The 24,144-nt window shown below is 41.6% G+C and overlaps 2 protein-coding genes and 2 pseudogenes across 3 annotated transcripts in view; all 4 read right to left on the reverse strand.

Moving 5' to 3' along the window:
- LOC110536820 (protocadherin gamma-A5) overlaps window positions 1–3,032 on the reverse strand; it is a 46,623-nt gene extending 43,591 nt beyond the window's left edge. The window contains exon 1 of one of the 2 annotated variants that reach the window (XM_036937229.1): window positions 2,818–3,032. Coding sequence is in view for 1 of the 2 variants with exons in the window: in XM_036937225.1 (XP_036793120.1) it covers window positions 4–543 (540 nt within the window). In the remaining variant the exon portion in view is untranslated. Of the gene's footprint in view, window positions 1–3; window positions 567–2,817 lie in introns of those variants that run through there. The other variant, XM_036937225.1, reaches the window with a different exon arrangement.
- A 5,134-nt stretch (window positions 3,033–8,166) lies between these two features.
- LOC118937813 lies at window positions 8,167–11,532 on the reverse strand (annotated as a pseudogene).
- A 302-nt stretch (window positions 11,533–11,834) lies between these two features.
- LOC118937647 (protocadherin gamma-A9-like) lies at window positions 11,835–14,170 on the reverse strand. The gene has a single exon (XM_036937230.1). It carries the CDS (start codon window positions 13,859–13,861, stop codon window positions 11,957–11,959), a length of 1,905 nt encoding a protein of 634 aa, XP_036793125.1. The 5' UTR covers window positions 13,862–14,170; the 3' UTR covers window positions 11,835–11,956.
- Window positions 14,171–14,213: 43 nt separating this feature from the next.
- Window positions 14,214–19,230, reverse strand: LOC110537219 (annotated as a pseudogene).
- Between the last annotated feature and the right edge of the window lie 4,914 nt (window positions 19,231–24,144).

Below are 24,144 nucleotides of genomic sequence, written 5' to 3' on the forward strand. Positions count from 1 at the left end.
CACCTGCTCAGGAGAATCCGGGTCATCCAGAAAGCTTTTTTCATTCTGAGAAGGTTGCAAGGTCACTTGGTCTCTGGTCATAGTAGAGCCCGGGTCCATTATTAAAACGTGCTGACTAAAAGGTCTGGCGAATTTACAGTCACTCTTCCTTGTGTCAGTAGTCATGCACACCTCATAGTTGTACACCTGCTGAAGAGTTCCTGTCCCTCCGGCGTCTGAGTAACGGGGTGGATAATATGGAATCACTGGGAGATTGGAATGGAAGTTACGTGATTGTCTCCACCTGTAGATCTTAACTGATATTATAACTAATACACACGAGATGAAGAGGAAAGAGACCACAGCCAAGGCCAAAACTAGATAAAAAGTCAGGTTGTCACTGTAATCTGTGTCATGCGTAAAGTCAGTGAATTCTGAGATCACTTCGGGGAAGCTGTTCGCCACTGCCACGTTCACATTGACTGTAGCTGATCGAGAGGGCTGCCCGTTGTCCGCCACTACAACAGTTCTTATTTCTCCATTCTTATTCCTCAATTTCTCCATTCTGTAGACCTACTTCAAACAGCGGCCTGTCTGTCGCTTTCTGCAGTTTATATGAGAGCCATGCATTCTGTCCAGAGTCCATATCAACAGCCACCACAAGATAGCCCACATCTGCTGAACGAGGCACCATTTCAGCCACCAGAGAGCTCGTCGGTACTGGGTAGAGAACATGAGGAGTGTTGTCATTCTGATCTTGAATTATTAACTTTATAGTCACGTTACTGTTAAGTGAAGGGGAGCCTCCATCTTGCGCTTTAACCTGGAATTCAAAATCTTTGATTTGTTCGTAATCAAAGGATCTCACTGCATAAATCAATCCTGTTTCAGAATTAATCGATATTAAAGATGCAATAGAATTTCCTCCCACCTGCGATTCCTCCAAGAAATAGGAGACCCTGGCATTCTGGCCCCAGTCTTCATCTTTGGCGTGGACCAAACCAATTGACACACCTGGGGAGTTGTTTTCTAATATCCGAGCTGTGTACTCGCTTTTATCGAACACTGGCACATTGTCGTTCACATCAGAGATTCTTATGCGAAGGGTCTTATTGTGACGTAATGAGGGAAGACCTTTGTCCACCGCTGTCACTGTGACGTTATACTCAGACACAACCTCACGGTCTAAAACACTGTTTGTTAGTAAAGTGTAATAGTTCACTAATGAAGATTTTATCTTAAAGGGAAGAGAATGGTCGATGGAATAATTAGCATTACCATTTTGTCCAGAGTCCAAGTCTTTCACGTTAACAATGGCGACAGTTGTTCCCTGGGGAGAGTCCTCGGGGATGGTATTGGAAAAAGATGTCAATGCTATAACGGGGGGATTGTCATTCACATCTATCACTTCAATTACTACTTTGCAAGATTTTGAGAGGCCACCTATGTCCTTGGCAATTACATTAATTTGAAACTGCTTAGTTTTCTCATAGTCGAGTAAACCTGATACTCGTATTTCTCCACTGCTTGGATTTAGTGTGAACACCATAGCATTTTGTTGTGTAAGCTGGTCAATGTAATATTCTAACTGACCATTACTGCCCACATCTGCGTCGGTCGCAATCACAGTTGCTACTAAAGTCCCTTTAGGGGAGTTCTCCAAAACAGAGGCTTTGTATACGGCTTGACTAAAAACCGGAGCATTATCATTGGCATCCAAAACATTCACTTTTATGCTCACAGTCCCTGTTCTCCGCGGATTTCCTCCGTCGGCAGCTGTCAATGTTAGAAACATTTCACCTTCCTCCTCTCTATCTAAAGGACTTTTCAAAACCATCTCCACATATTTACCACCATCAGCAAACGTTTGTTCTTTCAAAGTAAAATGAGTCGAAGGTTTAAGACTGTAGCTTTGCAGGGCATTTAAACCGACATCAGGATCCACGGCACTGCCTAAAATAAATTGAGCTCCAGGCGACGCTACTTCACTGATATTCAGGGTAATTTCCTTATTCGCAAAGGCAGGTGAATTATCGTTGATATCAAGTATTTCCACAGTTATACTAAATAATTCCATTGGATTTTCTAGAACCATTTCGAAGTTGAAGCTACAAGGCGATGCGTGTCCACACAGCTCCTCTCTGTCTATGCGCTGTTTGACGATCAGAATCCCTTTGTCTGCGTTCAGCTCTACACAATCCTTTTCCTCACTAACAATACGGGCCCGGCCAGATTTTAGTCTTCGGATATCTAGTCCCAAATGCTTTGAGAGATCCCCAATCAAAGACCCTCGTACCATTTCCTCTGGAATCGAATATCGCACCTGGCATCGAACCATATGCGACAAGAGGGCACACACAATAATCAATCGTGCTTGCCATTGTGGTGTTCGATTTTGCTTTCCCTCAAACATTTTGGAAAAAACAGCAAAAATATACATTTCTGAACAGAAATATTGAGTAGCCTTCTGATGCACAACTCTCTCTCTTAGTCCATATAAATCAGCTATATTGGTAATCTATCCGTGTTGATTTTCATTCCTGTTTGATTCTAGATATCTTCCCCGAATGTTGTATCAGCTCATATGAATCCATCAGACAGGAGGTTCTGTGAATTTGAAGCTTATAACTCGTCTTACTGTCCAACAGCGGCACTCAGAGTCCAGAGTGCAGACTATCATCATGTCGAAATCATACACAGCCAACTAAAGACAGACTGTTTTGTTACACAGTCCATAACTAAGCCTACATCAGCAAATGGAAGAATATTGCACTGTGTATTGTCAGTAAACACTTTTTATAACACTTTCTTTTTTTAAAACGAATTTGGAGCACTTACAAGCCTAAGACTGGTCTTTGAATGCAGCACGTTTGATATTTCAGCACCATGGAGAGCGACAGCTCCAACCTGGAACCAACACAATTAGAGCTTCTTTCAGACCAATACTAAACATGAATACTGTTTCAGGACTTAAAAATGTGTATGCTATAACTGTTTCACCATATATCAATAACGAACAATTAATCACCAGAAAATCTATGTGACTTCATGTGTTTAACCCAGACTGCAACATTTCATAATTCACAGCCCCCACCAATATACCCAAGTCTGAAATATCTGAAAAGCTGTAGTTAATGTTTTATTCATCAAAGTTGCCAACTTAGTTGCCAACTAGGGTTGAAACTGGCCTCCCACAGAGCGAGGTCAGAGGTCATCACAGGATGAGACAGACAGTGTGTCAAAGCAGTGAAGCATGAAGCCGTCTATCCCATAGTACAACTTCCACATGTTCCCCAAAACAACCTACACACGTCCTGCTGCAGGCTTACACATCCTTGAGACATCAAGGCTTGTCTTTACCACAGTCTAACAATCACCGGCAGGCATGATAGTCTAGGGTCCTCTGCACTAGAATATCACTGTCACATTCATACACCTCTTCCAATATCACTATTGAAATTGCATTACCAGATCATTATACAAAATATGTACTTTGATGAATAAAACATTAACTACAGCTTTTCAGATATTTCAGACTTGGGTATATTGGTGGGGCTGTGAATTATGAAATGTTGCAGTCAGGGTTAAACACATGAAGCCACATAGATTTGCTGGTGATCAACGAGATCAGATGCCATATAATTAAATTAATAAGAAATATATTTGAGCAGGGATGGAAAGCTGTGGATCTAAAAAAGAATCATTCTCCCGACCTACTTTAGAATTGTGTGGCAGTGCTGAGCAGAGTTGTCATACTGCAGTATGTGTGTATGTGTGTCTGCAGTGCTGAGCTGTGTGAAGTTCAGCGTGAAGTATACTTTGTGTTACTGGTCAATTGTGTGTGAGTGATTTTGCATTGTGGGCCACTACTGGGATGTCTTTTCAGTACAATGTCCTGTGTGTAACTGGTGAGAAATACGATGGACTGCTGTGTTGTGTGCTAACGACAAGTTGTGTTCGTACTGCTGTGTGTGTTACTGTGTGAGCAGTGTGCTTGAATGGTCAATGTCCAATGTTGAAGGAACTGAGGGAATCTATCTAGTAAGAAACGCGCTCCCGGGAGGGCTGACTCGCTAATCTCGATATATATTTCATCTTTGGGAAATGTAGGAGCGTGGTCATTGACATCCATGATTTCTACGGTAACTTCATAAAGCTGAATAGGGTTTTCTAAGATTAGCTCGAAGCTGAAACTACATGGAGAAGTTTGTTTACACAAGAGCTCTCGGTCTATCCTCTCACTCACTGCCAGTGTTCCTTTGTCTGTGTTCAGCTCCACATAGGGACTATTGTCCCCGGCTATGATACGAGCTCGGCCGCTCCTCAGCCTTTTCAGATCAATGCCCAAGTCCTCTGCGACATTACCCACGACCGAGCCTTTCGCCATCTCCTCAGGAATAGAATATCTCACTTGTCCATGGACTATACATCCAAATGAAACGAGGATAAGCCATAGTGACGCATGGCTGTCAAAAGCGCATACCAGATTCCTAGCAGACATTTTATAAAATCCAGTTCATATACTACATAATTGTCCAGACCAACAGAAAAACGAATCTACACAGACCAAAGACAACGAAGTAGAAGTATCCAAACGATCTTCAATTAATCACAAAACATGTCGTTCCGCCTGCTTCAGGCGTGTAATTCTGGCGAGTCTGTTTTCTAATATGGCTGAAGCAACTGGCAACCTTCAGATAGAAAGACCTCACTGATATGGGAGGTGCTTTTTACATTTCACTGGGCCACATTTCACAGTCTGAACCAACAGCGGCACTCACAGACCATTGCAAGGAGCGCACTTCTACTGTACAAAATGACACTACAAACCATTAATTATGTAAATTGTATGGCCTACTATATCTTCTAGTGTGACACATTTGATCAAAAAACACGTCAATGTAAGACAATACTGAGCGAGATACACATTCAGGCCTATATGTTGTCATCCCCAGTCAGAACTACTTCTCACTTAAAATAAGTTAAATGTAAAAATACACCTAACGTTAAACAACATATTAATTAAGGTTTAGTATCGTTCTGTTATAATAAAACCTGTTAACAGACTTACGGTGCCCTATAAAATAATACGTGAAAGAGGCTACGGGACTGTGTCCGACAGTGTCGCTGTCCACGAGTGGTGGTGCTGAAATGAACAAGACTTGAGGCTCTCTTTGAAAAACATTAGTACATCAGTTGATAATACACATACAAAGTCCCAATCTAATCTAATTTAAATAAAACCATTGAATTAATACAATTATTAAGCAACATAACACATTGGGCAAATTCACAATATCAGGAGAATCTGGGAAACTTTTCTCTCTTTGTGCATGTTGGAAAGTATCTGTAGAGATCGAGTCCATTATTAACAAAAGGTCTGGCAAATTTACAGTCAATCTTCCTTGAGTCAGTCGTCATGCACACCTCATAGTTGTACATATGTTGCAGAGTCCCTGTCCCTTCGGCGTCTGCTTAACTGGGTGGATAGTATGGAATAACCGGGAGACTAGACTGATACATGCGTGATTGTCTCCACCTGTAGATGTTAACTGATATTATAACTAATACACACGATATGAAGAGGAAAGAGACCACAGCCAAGGCCAAAACTAGATAAAAAGTCAGGTTGTCACTGTAATCCGTGTCATGCGTAAAGTCAGTGAATTCTGAGATCACTTCGGGGAAGCTGTTAGCCACTGCCACGTTCACAGTGACTGTAGCCGATCGAGAGGGCTGCCCGTTGTCCTCGACTACAACAGTGATTCTTTGTTTCAGTGCATCTTTATCAGTGACCTGGCGTGTTTCTCCGTTTTGTAGTCCCACTTCAAACAATACCCTGTCAGTCACTTTCTGCAGTTTATATGAGAGCAACGCATTCTGTCCAGAGTCGACATCAACAGCCACCACTTTAATGACAAGATAGCCCACATCTGCTGAACGAGGCACCATTTCAGCCACCAGAGAGTTACTAGTCTGTACTGGGTAGAGAACCTGAGGTGCGTTATCATTCTGGTCTTGGATTATTATTTTCAGAGTCACTTTACTACTCAACGGAGGGGAGCCTCCATCTTGCGCTTTTACGCGGAACTGGAAATCCTTTATCCGCTCATAGTCTAACGAGCGTACAGCATTCTGTTGTTAGTGCCAACGATGCCGACAAATGATCCAATGCTCAAGTGTCATATTCAGTTACGCACAATAATGACGCCCTGGGGGAGATGTTACCGGTTAATAAATTAGTAACATCTCCCCCAGGGCGTCATTATTGTGCGTAACTGAATGTGACAACAGAAAGCATTGAGTAAACGATTAACTGCCAACCGTTTGTGATGTTATCAATTGGAATATACAGTCCTGAATTATAACATCATGCGGGAAAACCATGAGAAAGGACTGAGTTGTGATGTCATCAATCAGTGTGTCAGTTCACACCGTCAACTGGTTGCATCATACACTGATCAAAGCTGTATTCAAGTATAAATATAGTACAGCCTACAACATATGCTATACGTAGTTTAAATACATCAATCATCATGATCATAAATTCTGTAAATAACATAATTTAAGAGCCAGAGCTCAGTATGCCCTTACCTCGTCGGGTGAATCTGCCAACAATGCTCTCTCTCTGTATACATGGGCCAGTGTGTCTCTGCCACTGGCGTCTATGCTCACGAGATTTTGATTGATGGGCCTGATATATTTCATATCACTCTTTTTCGAGTCAGTAGTCATGCACACCTCATAGTTGTACACGTGTTGAAGAGTCCCTGTCCCCCCAGCGGGGTGGATAATATGGAATAACTGGGAGATTGGAATAGACTTTACTTGATTGTCTCCACCTGAATCCAAATGAAATATTTGTATCGTGTCCTATGCTGCTCTCTCGACTCTCTCTCTTTGTCTTCCTTCTCTCTAACTGTATACAGAGGGGAGGTATCGTTGCAATGTAATTTTTTGGTTCTTATTTCCCTCCCGTGATCAACAGCGGCCCTTGCAGTCCAAATCCAAGAAAGACACCCATGCAACACCAAGTATAACATTTTAGTTCCCTGTGTCCAATAGAGCAACATAGCGCAATGATCTACAAAATAATGATGACAACCATGCTAAATCCCTGATGATGAGACAGAGGTACAAAATCAACCCTGAAACGTATATCATGAATGTAATGTAAATGTATGAAGCTACGAAGCTATTTCTAGAACCTCATCGGCATAATTTATTGTGCTGAGAAGGATCAAGTTTTGTAGACAAAAAGAAAAATACAAAATACAAAAGCAAATGAATGGCCTCAAAGGACGCGTCCCACAAAGCAGTAAATAAAACCTACAAAAATAAACTGCAGCTGCCTGCTTCGTGGCGGAACAGCCTAGTATGACTGGCGCAATGTCCACTAAGCGTGGTGCTGAAACGTTAAGACACTGCTACTATCATGTAAAATCAGCAACAACAAAAAAACGTCCTCACACTGTCAACTGTGTTTATTTTCAGCAAACGTAACATGTGTAAATGTGTATATTTACGTAACAAGATTCAACAACTGAACAAGTTCCAACGACATGTGACTAACAGAAATGGAATCATGTGTCCCTGAATAACGGGGGGGGGGGGGGGGTCAAAATCAAAAGTAACAGTCAAAATCTGCTGTGGCCACCAGCTGCATTAAGTACTGCAGTGCCATTCCTCCTTATGCACTGCACCAGAGTTGCCAGGAACTTTCACGCAGATGAGCAGGGAGCCTGGGCATCTTTCTTTTGGTGTTTTTCAGAGTCAGTAGAAAGGCCTCTTTAGTGTCATAAGTTGTCATAACTGTGACCTTATTTGCCTAAGCTGTTATTGTCTTGATGACCGTTCCACAGGTGTAAGTTCATTAATTATTTAAGGTTCATTCAATAAGCATGGGACACAGTGAATAGACCCTTTACAATGAAGATCTGTGAAGTTATTTGGATTTTTACGAATTATCTTTGAAAGACAGTGTCCTGAAAAAGGGACGTTTCTATTTTTGCTGAGTTTAGTAGGCCCATTCTTCTTCACGAAACAGCACCCTGCAAGTGCTTTATTCTTTCAAGACTAACTAGGTCTACTAAATAAACTACATTATAAAACAAATACATCATTTGATTGGCCTGACGAATGTGCTGACAATACACATACACCCCCCCCCCCCCATCAGGACCCCACAAAGGATTTCCAGAATGTACTGACAAGAAAAACATCCAAACATATTGCAAGCTCAGCAGTGTACTTTCACTAAACAAAGCATGTAATATTTCTGTACAGCCTGTCTCACCTGCTCCGGAGGATCCGGGTCACCCAGAAAGCTTTTCTCATTCTGAGAACATTGCAAGGTCGCATTGTCTCTGGTCATAGTAGAGCTCGGGTCCATTATTAAAACGTTCTGACTAAAAGGTCTGGCGAATTTACAGTCATTCTTCTTTGAGTCAGTCGTCATGCACACCTCATAGTTGTACACGTGTTGCAGAGTCCCTGTCCCTCCGGCGTCTGCGTAACGGGTGGATAATATGGAATCACTGGGAGATTGGAGTGGTGGATGTTGCGAAATTGTCTCCATCTGTAGATCTTAACCGATATTATAACCACTACACACGAGATGAAGAGAAAAGACACGACAGCCAAGGCCAAAACTAGATAAAAAGGAAAGTTATCGTGGTATTCTTTGTCATGCGTAAAGTCACTGAATTCTGAGAGCACTTCAGAGATGCTGTCCGCCACTGCCACGTTCACATTGACTGTAGATGAGCGAGAGGGCTGCCCGTTGTCCTCCACTATAACAGCGAGCCTTTGTTTCACAGCATCTTTATCAGTGACCTGGCGTATGGTTCTTATTTATCCATTCTGTAGGCCTATTTTAAACAGCGCCCTGTCTGTCGCCTTCTGCAGTTTATATGAGAGCCAAGCATTCTGTCCAGAGTCCACATCAACAGCCACCACTTTAGTGACAAGATAGCCCACATCTGCTGAACGAGGCACAATTTCAGCCACCAGAGAGCTACTCGTCTGTACTGGGAAGAGAACCTGAGGCGCGTTATCGTTCTGGTCTTGGATATAAATGTGCACAGTAACAGTAGCACTGAGGGGCGGGGACCCTCCGTCTCGCGCAGTTATATTACAAAGAAACTATTTTACTTGTTCATAATCAAATGAGCGCACAGCATGAATAACCCCATTCTCTGAATTGACCGAGACCAGTGAAGAGACCTGTGCCCCATTTATCTCACTGTTCTCCAGGTAGTAGGACAAGCGCGCATTTTGTCCAGAGTCAGCATCACTCGCCCTGATAGTGAATATGGAGATCCCCGGGGAATTGTTCTCCGGTACAAATGCCTCATAGACACAGCGGTCAAAGGCGGGTGGGTTGTCATTGACATCTGTCACTTTCACTGTCACTGTTTTATTACTGAAGAGAATCGGTGTCCCGTCGTCTGATACATTTATGGTGACGTATTCTGAAATCGATTCTCGGTCGAGGACGCCATCAGTTGCTAAGCTATAATAGTCGGTCATTGAAGACTCCATTCTGAAAGGGATATCTGGGTTTATAGAACAGTGCACCACGCCATTCTTTCCAGCATCTGCATGCTCTGCATTTATCACGGCTACTGTAGTTCCAGGAGGGGAATTCTCTGCTATGGTATTGGAAAAAGACATCAGTTGTATTGTTGGAGAATTATCATTCTCGTCAATAATTTCAATAACAACTTTACATATATCGGAAAGTCCACCGTGGTCTTTCGCTTTCACATTCAACTGATAATTGTTTGCTTCTTCGTAATCTAATTTGTCTGATACTGATCTCTCCTGTTTCCGCATTTATCTGAAACAACTCTTTTGCATCTCTTGAGGCCATGGAATACGATACTTTTCCATACGACCCATTATCAGCATCCGCAGCGTTGACTGTTGATATCAGTGTGCCTTTTGGGGAGTTCTCTCTCACTACAGCCTTGTAAATAGATTGGAGCGGTATCGTTCGCATCTAGCACTGTAACGTGGATGAGAACAGTTCCGGATTTTTGCGGATCCCCCCCATCGGTTGCTATAAGGAGCAACGTACGATCTTCCTGACTCTCTCTGTCTAATGGGTTCTGCAGAATCATTTCGACGTATTTACTATCAGTGTTCCTATGTACTGCTAATTTAAAATTATCTGATGGCTTGAGTGCATAGTTTTGTAAGCTATTCATGCCCACATCCGAGTCCATTGCATTATCTAATGAGAAGCTCCAGACAGCGCAGACTCGCTAATTTTCAGGTTAACACTATCTCTCAAAAAGGAAGGGGCATTGTCATTTATATCCCGGACCTCGACTGTTATTCGATACAATTGGATGGGATTTTCGATTATAACCTCAAAACGAAAGCTGCAAGGCGTAGTCTGCTTGCAGAGCTCTTCTCTGTCTATTCTCTCTTTCACAACCAGAGTGCCTTTGTCTCTGTTGAGATCAACATACTGACGACTCCCCTTTGTTACAATGTGAGCTTACCAGTAACAAGCCGACTGACCTCCAAACCCAAGTCCTTCGCAATATTACCGACAAAAGATCCCTCTGCCATCTCCTCTAGGATGGAGTATCGTGCTTGTCCTGTCACATTGTTAACCTAGATCACGCAACAAACGATGCACAGTACTTGCCATCTGTAACCAAAGCCTTTCCTCCACAGGCTGAGTGGAACATCGAACAAACGCCAACTATCCATTGTAATGACTATTTAAGTGGTAAAGTCGTAATTCTATTGACAACCCGATGAATTCCAAAATAAAATAATGCCAATGCCTGCATGTATCCTTCTCGGCTGCAGAGTATAGCAATACAGCAATCACTGCGCAGCCACCCATGAGCCAATATAAAAACTTATTGTTAACCAACAGCGACTCTAACAGTTAAAAACATGAAAATGCACCGAATTAATAGTGACTATGCCTCTACAGACCTGATCATTCCTCTACAGACACAACCTCCCATAGGACTCTAGTTTAGATCCAGCCCAGAAAGAACCAATGAGACATTTCTATTTTACACGAATGCATGGCATACAGTGGCTCAATATGGATAACCAAACACTGCAAACTCACAAGTACAGCCGCAACAGAAACGACTATTATTTTATTTTGGTCCACGAAGGTGTGCTGTGACAGTCTGAATATGACATTTTATACGAATTGCAATACAAAAACTTTGACATGCATGTCATTTTTCTACAACACGATTTGAAAAGCCCAAACATTGTGGATAAGAGCAAACCCCGTGGGTTTAATTCAGGATGAAGACAGGCAAACAAGATGATAAAATATGATCTCAATAACCTAAATAACCTATACCCGACCTGGGTTCATGCCTATTTAAATACTTATGTTCTGTGTATTTGAGTATTTCCAAATATTGTGACCGAAATACTTATGTTTGAAGTTGTAAAATGTCAGCGTCTCACCTGCTCAGGAGAATCCGGGTCATCCAGAAAGCTTTTTTCATTCTGAGAAGGTTGCAAGGTCACTTGGTCTCTGGTCATAGTAGAGCCCGGGTCCATTATTAAAACGTGCTGACTAAAAGGTCTGGCGAATTTACAGTCACTCTTCCTTGTGTCAGTAGTCATGCACACCTCATAGTTGTACACCTGCTGAAGAGTTCCTGTCCCTCCGGCGTCTGAGTAACGGGGTGGATAATATGGAATCACTGGGAGATTGGAATGGAAGTTACGTGATTGTCTCCACCTGTAGATCTTAACTGATATTATAACTAATACACACGAGATGAAGAGGAAAGAGACCACAGCCAAGGCCAAAACTAGATAAAAAGTCAGGTTGTCACTGTAATCTGTGTCATGCGTAAAGTCAGTGAATTCTGAGATCACTTCGGGGAAGCTGTTCGCCACTGCCACGTTCACATTGACTGTAGCTGATCGAGAGGGCTGCCCGTTGTCCGCCACTACAACAGTTCTTATTTCTCCATTCTTATTCCTCAATTTCTCCATTCTGTAGACCTACTTCAAACAGCGGCCTGTCTGTCGCTTTCTGCAGTTTATATGAGAGCCATGCATTCTGTCCAGAGTCCATATCAACAGCCACCACTTTAGTGACAAGATAGCCCACATCTGCTGAACGAGGCACCATTTCAGCCACCAGAGAGCTCGTCGGTACTGGGTAGAGAACATGAGGAGTGTTGTCATTCTGATCTTGAATTATTAACTTTATAGTCACGTTACTGTTAAGTGAAGGGGAGCCTCCATCTTGCGCTTTAACCTGGAATTCAAAATCTTTGATTTGTTCGTAATCAAAGGATCTCACTGCATAAATCAATCCTGTTTCAGAATTAATCGATATTAAAGATGCAATAGAATTTCCTCCCACCTGCGATTCCTCCAAGAAATAGGAGACCCTGGCATTCTGGCCCCAGTCTTCATCTTTGGCGTGGACCAAACCAATTGACACACCTGGGGAGTTGTTTTCTAATATCCGAGCTGTGTACTCGCTTTTATCGAACACTGGCACATTGTCGTTCACATCAGAGATTCTTATGCGAAGGGTCTTATTGTGACGTAATGAGGGAAGACCTTTGTCCACCGCTGTCACTGTGACGTTATACTCAGACACAACCTCACGGTCTAAAACACTGTTTGTTAGTAAAGTGTAATAGTTCACTAATGAAGATTTTATCTTAAAGGGAAGAGAATGGTCGATGGAATAATTAACATTACCATTTTGTCCAGAGTCCAAGTCTTTCACGTTAACAATGGCGACAGTTGTTCCCTGGGGAGAGTCCTCGGGGATGGTATTGGAAAAAGATGTCAATGCTATAACGGGGGGATTGTCATTCACATCTATCACTTCAATTACTACTTTGCAAGATTTTGAGAGGCCACCTATGTCCTTGGCAATTACATTAATTTGAAACTGCTTAGTTTTCTCATAGTCGAGTAAACCTGATACTCGTATTTCTCCACTGCTTGGATTTAGTGTGAACACCATAGCATTTTGTTGTGTAAGCTGGTCAATGTAATATTCTAACTGACCATTACTGCCCACATCTGCGTCGGTCGCAATCACAGTTGCTACTAAAGTCCCTTTAGGGGAGTTCTCCAAAACAGAGGCTTTGTATACGGCTTGACTAAAAACCGGAGCATTATCATTGGCATCCAAAACATTCACTTTTATGCTCACAGTCCCTGTTCTCCGCGGATTTCCTCCGTCGGCAGCTGTCAATGTTAGAAACATTTCACCTTCCTCCTCTCTATCTAAAGGACTTTTCAAAACCATCTCCACATATTTACCACCATCAGCAAACGTTTGTTCTTTCAAAGTAAAATGAGTCGAAGGTTTAAGACTGTAGCTTTGCAGGGCATTTAAACCGACATCAGGATCCACGGCACTGCCTAAAATAAATTGAGCTCCAGGCGACGCTACTTCACTGATATTCAGGGTAATTTCCTTATTCGCAAAGGCAGGTGAATTATCGTTGATATCAAGTATTTCCACAGTTATACTAAATAATTCCATTGGATTTTCTAGAACCATTTCGAAGTTGAAGCTACAAGGCGATGCGTGTCCACACAGCTCCTCTCTGTCTATGCGCTGTTTGACGATCAGAATCCCTTTGTCTGCGTTCAGCTCTACACAATCCTTTTCCTCACTAACAATACGGGCCCGGCCAGATTTTAGTCTTCGGATATCTAGTCCCAAATGCTTTGAGAGATCCCCAATCAAAGACCCTCGTACCATTTCCTCTGGAATCGAATATCGCACCTGGCATCGAACCATATGCGACAAGAGGGCACACACAATAATCAATCGTGCTTGCCATTGTGGTGTTCGATTTTGCTTTCCCTCAAACATTTTGGAAAAAACAGCAAAAATATACATTTCTGAACAGAAATATTGAGTAGCCTTCTGATGCACAACTCTCTCTCTTAGTCCATATAAATCAGCTATATTGGTAATCTATCCGTGTTGATTTTCATTCCTGTTTGATTCTAGATATCTTCCCCGAATGTTGTATCAGCTCATATGAATCCATCAGACAGGAGGTTCTGTGAATTTGAAGCTTATAACTCGTCTTACTGTCCAACAGCGGCACTCAGAGTCCAGAGTGCAGACTATCATCATGTCGAAATCATACACAGCCAACTAAAGACAGACTGTTTTGTTACACAGTCCATAACTAAGCCTACATCAGCAAATGGAAGAATATTGCACTGTGTATTGTCAGTAAACGCTTTTTATAACACTTTCTTTTTTTTAAACGAATTTGGAGCACTTACAAGCCTAAGACTGGTCTTTGAATGCAGCACGTTTGATATTTCAGCACCATGGAGAGCGACAGCTCCAACCTGGAACCAACACAATTAGAGCTTCTTTCAGACCAATACTAAACATGAATACTGTTTCAGGACTTAAAAATGTGTATGCTATAACTGTTTCACCATATATCAATAACGAACAATTAATCACCAGAAAATCTATGTGACTTCATGTGTTTAACCCAGACTGCAACATTTCATAATTCACAGCCCCCACCAATATACCCAAGTCTGAAATATCTGAAAAGCTGTAGTTAATGTTTTATTCATCAAAGTTGCCAACTTAGTTGCCAACTAGGGTTGAAACTGGCCTCCCACAGAGCGAGGTCAGAGGTCATCACAGGATGAGACAGACAGTGTGTCAAAGCAGTGAAGCATGAAGCCGTCTATCCCATAGTACAACTTCCACATGTTCCCCAAAACAACCTACACACGTCCTGCTGCAGGCTTACACATCCTTGAGACATCAAGGCTTGTCTTTACCACAGTCTAACAATCACCGGCAGGCATGATAGTCTAGGGTCCTCTGCACTAGAATATCACTGTCACATTCATACACCTCTTCCAATATCACTATTGAAATTGCATTACCAGATCATTATACAAAATATGTACTTTGATGAATAAAACATTAACTACAGCTTTTCAGATATTTCAGACTTGGGTATATTGGTGGGGCTGTGAATTATGAAATGTTGCAGTCAGGGTTAAACACATGAAGCCACATAGATTTGCTGGTGATCAACGAGATCAGATGCCATATAATTAAATTAATAAGAAATATATTTGAGCAGGGATGGAAAGCTGTGGATCTAAAAAAGAATCATTCTCCCGACCTACTTTAGAATTGTGTGGCAGTGCTGAGCAGAGTTGTCATACTGCAGTATGTGTGTATGTATGTCTGCAGTGCTGAGCTGTGTGAAGTTCAGCGTGAAGTATACTTTGTGTTACTGGTCAATTGTGTGTGAGTGATTTTGCATTGTGGGCCACTACTGGGATGTCTTTTCAGTACAATGTCCTGTGTGTAACTGGTGAGAAATACGATGGACTGCTGTGTTGTGTGCTAACGACAAGTTGTGTTCGTACTGCTGTGTGTGTTACTGTGTGAGCAGTGTGCTTGAATGGTCAATGTCCAATGTTGAAGGAACTGAGGGAACCACTGAGTTTAACATCAGATAGACATGTAATCATGAAAAGGGTTACACAGTAAGGCCTGTACAATGACCTGCTATTGTGTAGGCCTACATGGCAACTGCACGAGCCACCCATTTCATTGGGAGACCCTAATTTGCATCTGTGTCTACAAGTAAAGAAGAAGAAAATATGTTTTTTACCTTCAGATGTCCAAATGGTGGTTCAATGGGAGAGGGTAAAAAGACAAGAAACAAATGAAAGAAGAGTGTTAAAAACAAAATACAGGTTTATAGGCACTTACAAGAAGAATGACCTATAGCAGAATTGTGTTATACATCTATGGTTATCTCTTTCAGACCCCTATAAGAAGCCACATTACTACTGTAAAAAAGCCATTACAAAAGTATGTGTTCCTGACAAATAATACAAATAGCTGGATATTTATCTCCATTGGGCCTAAAGCTGTAGTCTTGAGCCACTTTTAAGCCAAAGTGTCACTTTTCTGTGTATGCTTTACACAGAGGAGTGCAAGAGAAGGCTGGTTCTGACTGGCATATAGACTTGGATGGAACATGTTCTTCATTAGAGACTTGGAAGCTGCCAGTATGACCCTGGGGTGACCTCAGGGAAAACAGGCTGGCCTTTTTACACTAGCTTTATCATGGTGTGATGCCAGGGTCAACAGTCTAGTGTCTTCACATAGCCCAAAATAACATCCTAGCCTCTTCACATTGCCATTTCCACCTCTGGGTGAGACATTAAACTCTGGGTGATTCTGCTCGAGACCAGAATTGAAAAGTCTGCCCTTGATTGACAAATTCAGGTTTTCTTTAAGACCATAGAAATGTGCACAGCTATCATCAGCAAGATCTTCCTGAAAATAAAAGGCATTAACGCAGTTAGATGTTAAAGATGTCTTCAGCATTTAGCTTCCTTTAAAACGTTTCTGACATAGCTTAGTCCCTAATGTTTTCATGGCAGAACAAATACTGCTGCATGAGTACGAAAATGTCTCCTGATTTGCATTATTCAACGGTTAAAAATCTAAATGTGAGATAATTGTATCCATCTCCAGAATGAGTTAACTTTACCCTAAAGGCTTTGAGCCTCTTCTGACCCAAGGCCAAAGTGAAAATCTGGTAATATGGAATGACGGGATGACCCAGGGGTCGCCCAGGTGTCCAATGATGGGTCAAAGGATGCAACAGCCAAGGAGCATGAATGCAACAGACAAGGAGCATTACTTTCAGTAATCATTGACCTGTGTTTCACCGCTCATCTTCCCCACTGCCACAAGCCAAGAGCCTTGTCTACCTCTACCTGGGAGCATGGTTCTATTTGACCCAATTCTCATGGTGATCCCACCTCTTGCTCATGGATGAAGGAATTCTAGTATGGATCATCACACACAGTTGAAACTACTGGAAGGAGACCAAACAAATACATTTCCTCTCTCCCACCCTTTATCTACACCAGTATCACACATGTCATTGACACAACTTTTTTCATTACCATAGTCAAAAATGTTGATTCAATGTCAGTTGTTTCACCGGTTTCATCTGGACTCCTCTTTAGTGCAAGACCAGCCAGCAGTGCACTGTCATTGTAAGATCTGACAAATTTGAAGTCACTGGTGCGTGAGCCCGTTGTCAGGTATGCCTCATAATTATTTACATCAAGCGTTGAAAAGAGAGAGGGTTGTCAGTTATCATTCACTGATATAACAAGGTTCTGCTTTATATTGTCAGATTCAGAAACGTCCCGTTGTGCCCTGATCTCTCCACTGTGGAGACCAATAGTGAAAAGTCCCGGATCAGTTAACTTCACGATCTGATGTGAAAGTCAGGCGTTCTGTCCAGAGTCAGCATCCACAGCTATCACATTGGAAACCAGGGAACACACCAGAGCAGCTATGGGGACCATCTCGGTCATCAAAGAGTTCCCTGCTGGAGCAGTGTATAATATCGGGGGAGAGTCATCATTCTCATCTGTTATGAAGACACTCACAGCCACATTACTGCTGAGCGGAGGAGAACCATTGTCTCTGGCTACAACGTGGACTTTGAAGCTCCTAAACTGCTCATGATCAAATGCTCTCACAGCACGGATCACCCCCGTGTCTCCGTTGATGGATAAAAATGAGTACACCGAAACACCGTTGATCTCACTGGGCAATAGAGAATAGACCACTTCTGTTCCGTTCCGTACCGTTCTGTCTCCAGTCTGGACCTCTGGCAGTAACAGAACACATAGAGGAGACAGGTGTGTTATTTTCAGTCACATAGGCGCTGTAGGATTGTTCTTCAAACACAGGTGGGTTGTCATTCACGTCTGACACAGATACATGAATAGTCTTTGAGGAGGATAAGGGTGGAGAGCCCTCGTCAGTGGCAGTGATAGTTCAAATATATTCTGATATTATCTCACGGTCTAATTTAGAGTTATAGTTTTTAATCAAAGGTTTTAGTTTGAACGGCATATTCTGTTGAATGGAGCAGCGGACCTATCTATTTCCCTCAGTCTTCATCATGTACATTAATGATGCCACCTTTGTGCCAGGTAACACGTTCTCAGGGATGGGATTTTTCAAAGATTTAAGAATATCACAGGTGCATTGTAATTTCTAACTGTGATTTCAACAATTACTTTTGTCATGGAAACTAAACCAGATCCATCTTTCGCCTGGATAAGCATTTCATAATATGTTTCCAATTCAAAATCTATTAGTCCAATTACTCTGATATCTCCAGTATCCTTTTGAATAGAAAACAGCTTCGTTGCTTTATCAGATATACCACTGAAATCATAGCTCACTTCCCCATTTTGTCCCTCGTCAGCATCCGTGGTACTTACTGTAGCTACCATGGTACCCCAAAGGAGAATTTTCCAGAAGACTGACTTTATAGGCGTCTTGACTAAATACTGGAATATTATCGTTTGCATCCAACACAGTGACGTGTATCACTACAGTTCCAGATCTCTGTGGAGTTCCACCATCAACCGCAGTAAGTAACAACGTCACCTCCTACTGTTGTTCTCGATCCAATTCTTTCTCTAACATCAACTCGCCATATTTACCACCGACTGTATTTGTACGAACAGCCAAAACAAAATGTGCATTCCTCTCGAGCGTATAGCTTTGAACTGCGTTTAATCCGATGTCCTCATCATGGGCTTCATCTAGGAAAAAACGCTGCCCTTTATCCGCTGATTCTCTAATTTCTAATTCTATGTGGTCACTAGGAAATACCAGTGAATTGTCATTTATATTCTGAATTTGAACAGTAATACGGTGTAACTCTAAAGGATTTTCAAGTTCGAGCTCGTATTTCAAAGTACACGAAACCTTGGACCGCACAGCTCTATCTATTGTTTCAGCGATAATCAAATCCCCCGGGTTAGCATTGATATCACAGTAGCGGGTTCTGCTGCCATCCATGTCTAAACGAGCTTCACGCGCCAACAGCCTCTTAGCATCCATCCCGAAATCCTTTGCTACATTTCCGACCACAGATCCACGTTTCATCTCCTCCCGAATAGAATAGCTCACATCTCCGTGGCTCGTGTTCAGTTTTAACAGAGAAAGGAGAGACACACAGTATTGAGTCAGAGAAAAGGTTGTGTCCCATCTTCGAGGTAATCCTACTGAAATGCTGCATAGTCTGGTTGTTCTTGATGAAAACATATTTAAATAAAATAATATAGGTTGTACAGCAGTAGGCTAAACGAAGAGAAGAGACGCAGCGCCAACAACCAGATTATCCAGTGAAATTATTATGTCACGCAGAGGGTGTTTTCTTGCTTTGAATATTACGGTTGTGGGAGGAGAGGCTGAGGAGAGATATTTCTGTTCACGCCTGGTGTATAGCGACACACTGAGTATTTATATCAACACTGCCGTTACTGACTGTAAAAAAAAAGGGGGGGTGGATTTGAGGCTCAAAATTTTTAGAAACCCATTTTTCTATATCTGACAGTTGATGAAATAAGCGATAGTCTACACTTCACACGCTTTAGGCTATATTATAGTAAACAATCAAAGTCAGAGGTAGCCTATACGGTAGTCTGCTATCATAAAATCCGATATTGAACTACAGAAGACTTCGCAAGACGTTGGAAAACATCACAAAGAATTGCAAAAACAGCAGCAGAGTATTAACAAACAAACAAACATCACACTAAATCAAATCCGTATTCACTGTATAGTCTCAAGTAAATCCTCCATTTTATAAACGGATGTATGTATGCTAGATTTCAAATAATTAGATTAATTTTCCTGAAGCACCATTGATATGTAAAATAACGAATAATCATATGAAATAATGATTCAAAATGGTCGTAAAAATCCCAGATGACATTCCTTAGAAAAAGGTAAGACCAGAAAAAGTTAAACTATCGATATCTTTAACCTTCCTGCTGTGTTCCGGTCGAATTGGACGGATTTACAAGTTTTCTCTCTGAAAAATGTAGTTAATTTAATCTGATTGTCATAAGGATCCATGACTTTGTCCACACTGGACACCCAAAATACATTTGGATGATTTTCACTACATTCTGGGTGTTTTATTTAACGTTTGTACACCTGTGATGTTCCCTGTCAAAAAAATGACTTGTCATTAGAAATTAATGGGTGAGACTACAATTAGTGTAGAAAATTGAGTTCAGGCACATGCACATTCATCAGATGCACACACTTCCTCTCCCAGACCCCACATGCATGTGTGTCTGAGCACACACACCTCACTCCCCTTCTTGTCTTCCACTGCAACCCCCACGGGAACCTTTCCCCAAGAGAATATTTCCCGATTGGAACCACACCTGTTGGCATTCTCACAAACAATCACAGCATTGTTTCAATAATATATATAACTTTTCTCGCAGCTCTAGTATACAATGCTTTTTGATGCCTGTGGCAGCACAATGGCCAAACGATATATTGCATGTGAGGCTCTTGATCATATCTTTGATAATGACACTGGTGAGGAGAAGAGAGACCTTGTTAAAATTTGACACAAAGTAGTCTGTGATAAATAGCACAATATGTTTAATCTGAGTATTTGTTATAGTCAGAATAATCCGTACATAATGCTTTTTTTTAAACTCAAAAACGAGTTGTATGAGCTCAGGTCAATGAGGCCTACGGGCCACAAATAGCAAATAGAAGTTCAAAACTTGTAATGTTCACAATAACTTAAGTTGATAAAAACATCTAACACAACATTATGTGATCATATATGGATTAATATGGATTTATAATCAGCTATAAAGGTGCGGTCATTTTAGACCGGGAACACATCATTAATTAACATGAAACGAACACAACAGGAGGGTAAATCTGTCGTCTGCATTGGCCATGCAGCATCTATGGTGACAAGGCCTCTGCAGAAGTCAGGGCATTCATACTTCTTGCGATTCACGGAGCAGCGCAGAGCTGTTGAGCAGGGCTGTTGTGAAGGAAGTTGTCCAGGAAGTGAGTTTGTGTTTATACGGGACCTCCCGCCCCCACCTACCGTCAATCTATCATGTCAATGCAGAGCTATACGGAGCCCGACGCATTGTTACGATATTTGGGATCTGCACGGCTACGCGGTACAGAGCTCAAATTGTCCTCTGCATGCCTCTGGAGGCTACGCAATTGCGTCCGTACTCATTTTCCGATCAACCATAATTGTCTTTTAGTCATTCCATTCCGGAAGCCTGCGGAGATGTGGGCGCTGTCCATAATAGTGGTGCTGAAATACCAACAACCTCGAATAGGCGAACGGTTGCCATAGGATCTCTTAAACCTTGCGTCGACACTACACGAAAAAAGACAGAAAGACACTTTTGGCAAATATTTAGAGCCTGTGGCTACCCATTTCAAGTTTCACTATGTCCAGAAATGGTTAAAAACATTAAAAAGTGGGTGCTGAATCAAAATATTTTCATGGACAAAGTTATCATTAGAGAGAGGAGCAAAACCAATGGCAGACAGTAAGCACACTTGAACAGTTTACTACATTTATTGAATTGAGTCTAGGCTAAACAAGCCTACCATGCTTTAAATGCTTATGAGCCTTAAGTGGATATTCAAACTGCACATTTCAATTTGGTAACTCTGTAAATTATATCAGACCACTGTTATCTTACCTCATCACAATCTTCTGCACTGTTCTGAGTAAGTGTACTTTCTCCAATAGGCTCAACTTGTCTCTTCATTGTAAGATCTGCAGGCAGCATGCTGTCATTGTAAGATCTTACAAACTTGAAGTCACTGGTACGTGAACCCGCTGTCATTTATGCGTCCACCTCTGCATAGTTGGGAGGGAAATACGCACTGGGAATGGCGACTCCTCCATCAAACAACATTTTAGGCTTTCTCCTATGGCAGAACCTAATGGCCAGGATGACAATATGAAAGTTAGGAAAAAAGTGGTGAAAGAAACCAGTGCGATGATCAAATGGGAAGTTAGTTTGAAACTATCCTCAGAAGCCATGTCTTTCAGTTCTGGAACTTCAGCCAAGTTATCTGATATTAGTAAATATACATCACAGGTTGTAGAGAGAGAGGGCTGTCCGTTATCATTCACTGATATCACAAGGTTCTTCTTCATACGGTCAGATTCATAAATGTCCCACTGTGCCCTGATCTCTCCACTGTGGAGATCAATAGTGAAAAGTCCCGGATCATTCGATTTCACTATCTGATATGAAAGCCAGGCGTTCTGTCCAGAGTCAGCATCAACAGCTATCACCTTGGAAACCAGGGAACACACCAGAGCAGCTTTAAGGACCATCTCGGTCATCAAGGAGTTCCCTGCTGGAGCAGGGTATAATATCTGGGGAGAGTTATCATTCTCATCTGTTATGAAGACACTCACAGTCACGTTACTTCTGAGTGAAGGAGAATCATTGTCTCTGGCTACAACGTGGACGTTGAAGATCCTAAACGGCTCATAATCAAATTATCGAACAGCTTGGATCCGCCCGTGTCTCCATTAATGGATAACAATGAGGACCCCGGAACACCGTTGATCTCACTGGGCAATAGAGAATAGACCACTGTACCGTTCTGTCTCCAGTCTGGGCCTCTGGCAGTAACAGAACACATAGAGGAGCCAGGCTTGTTATTTTCAGTCACATAGGCGCTGTAGGATTGTTCTTCAAATACAGGTGGGTTGTCATTCATGTCTGACACAGATAAATTAATAGTCTTTGAGAAGGATAAGGGTGGAGACCCCTCGTCAGTGGCAGTGATAGTTAAGTTAAAATCTGATACTATTTCACAAACTAATTTGATTGTAGTTAGCAGAGAGTAATAGTTTCTGATTGAGGGGTTTTACTTTAAAAGGAACATTCTGTTGAATGGAGCAGCTGACCTGTCTATTTCCCTCAGTCTTCATTCTGTACATTTAATGATGCCCACCTTTGTGCCATGTAACACATTCTCAGGGGTGGGATTTCTAAACAATTTGATAAATATGTTTGGTGCATTGTCATTCACATCTGTGATTTCGATAATAACTTTACAATTTAAGGCTGACCCAAACCATCTTCTGCCTGTACTCTTTTTTCGTAATATGTTTCCTCTTCAAAGTCAATGGGGCAAATTATGTTTATTTCCCCAGTTGTCTTGTTCATAGAAAACAGCTTCCCAGCTTTGTTACTTATACGTCTGAGTTCATAGATCACCTCATCATTAGGTCCCTCATCTGCATAAGTAGCCGTCACTGTACTGTGCCTAAAAGAGAATTTTCGGGTAGACTGACCTTGTAAACGTTCTGAGTAAAAACTGAAATATTATCATTAGCATCTAGAACAGTGACATGTATAACTACAGTACCAGATCTCTGTGTAGTCCCACCATCAACCGCAGTAAGTAACAATGTCACCTCCTGCTGTTGTTCTCGATCTAACTCCTTCTCTACAACTAACTCACTGTATTTTCCACCATCTGGGTTTGAATGAACACCCAAAACAAATTGTTCGTGTTTTATCCTATATTATCCTATATTTATCCTAACTGCGTTTTATCCTATATCGGCATCATGAGCCTAACTCAGAAGGAAGCGCGTTCATCTACCAACAGGCTCTTGGATTTGTAATTGAACTCGTTTTCTTTTTTAGAAATGAAGCCTCGTAAAACTATAAGGTCCCATGAGATTTAGGGTAGACTGTTTCAATAAAAAGTGTGAGCCTGATTGCCCGCTGGGAAGTAAAACAGATATAGCATACAAATGGGATTAATGTGTTATTCAATTTCAAACATTACTTACAAAATATATCTAGTTATACTTAAGTATTAGGGGGATATTTTTTTTTTAAACTGATAGGTCGAGAATGAGCACTGTCCCACTGAAAAATACGCTTCTCGGTGGCGCTGTCCATCTGTGTGGTTCTGAAACACTACTGGCGTAGCTTCCTTGGAATTGAACATGATGGATATGTATTTTCAATGTGTGAATCTATTGATTTAAGTCACAGTAATTTTTACTGAAACGGAATATATTAAAATAATAGAAAAACTTGAATTTAGCAGAAAAAGAAAACCTCGGATACAGTCGTGGAAAGGAGAACATGCCACATTGATATTACTGAGTAGTAGTGAGAAGATGTGTCTTACACATTATTGAATTTCAGTTTAGGGGTGAACAAGGTGCCTATATGCACCAGTAGGCTACAGACGGAATAGAATACGTAGCCTGATTTGAATGTTCTAGTCTATTTCTCACG

The sequence above is a fragment of the Oncorhynchus mykiss genome, chromosome 12 (genome assembly GCF_013265735.2).
Source record: "Oncorhynchus mykiss isolate Arlee chromosome 12, USDA_OmykA_1.1, whole genome shotgun sequence".
In the NCBI taxonomy this organism is placed as follows: Eukaryota; Metazoa; Chordata; class Actinopteri; order Salmoniformes; family Salmonidae; genus Oncorhynchus; species Oncorhynchus mykiss.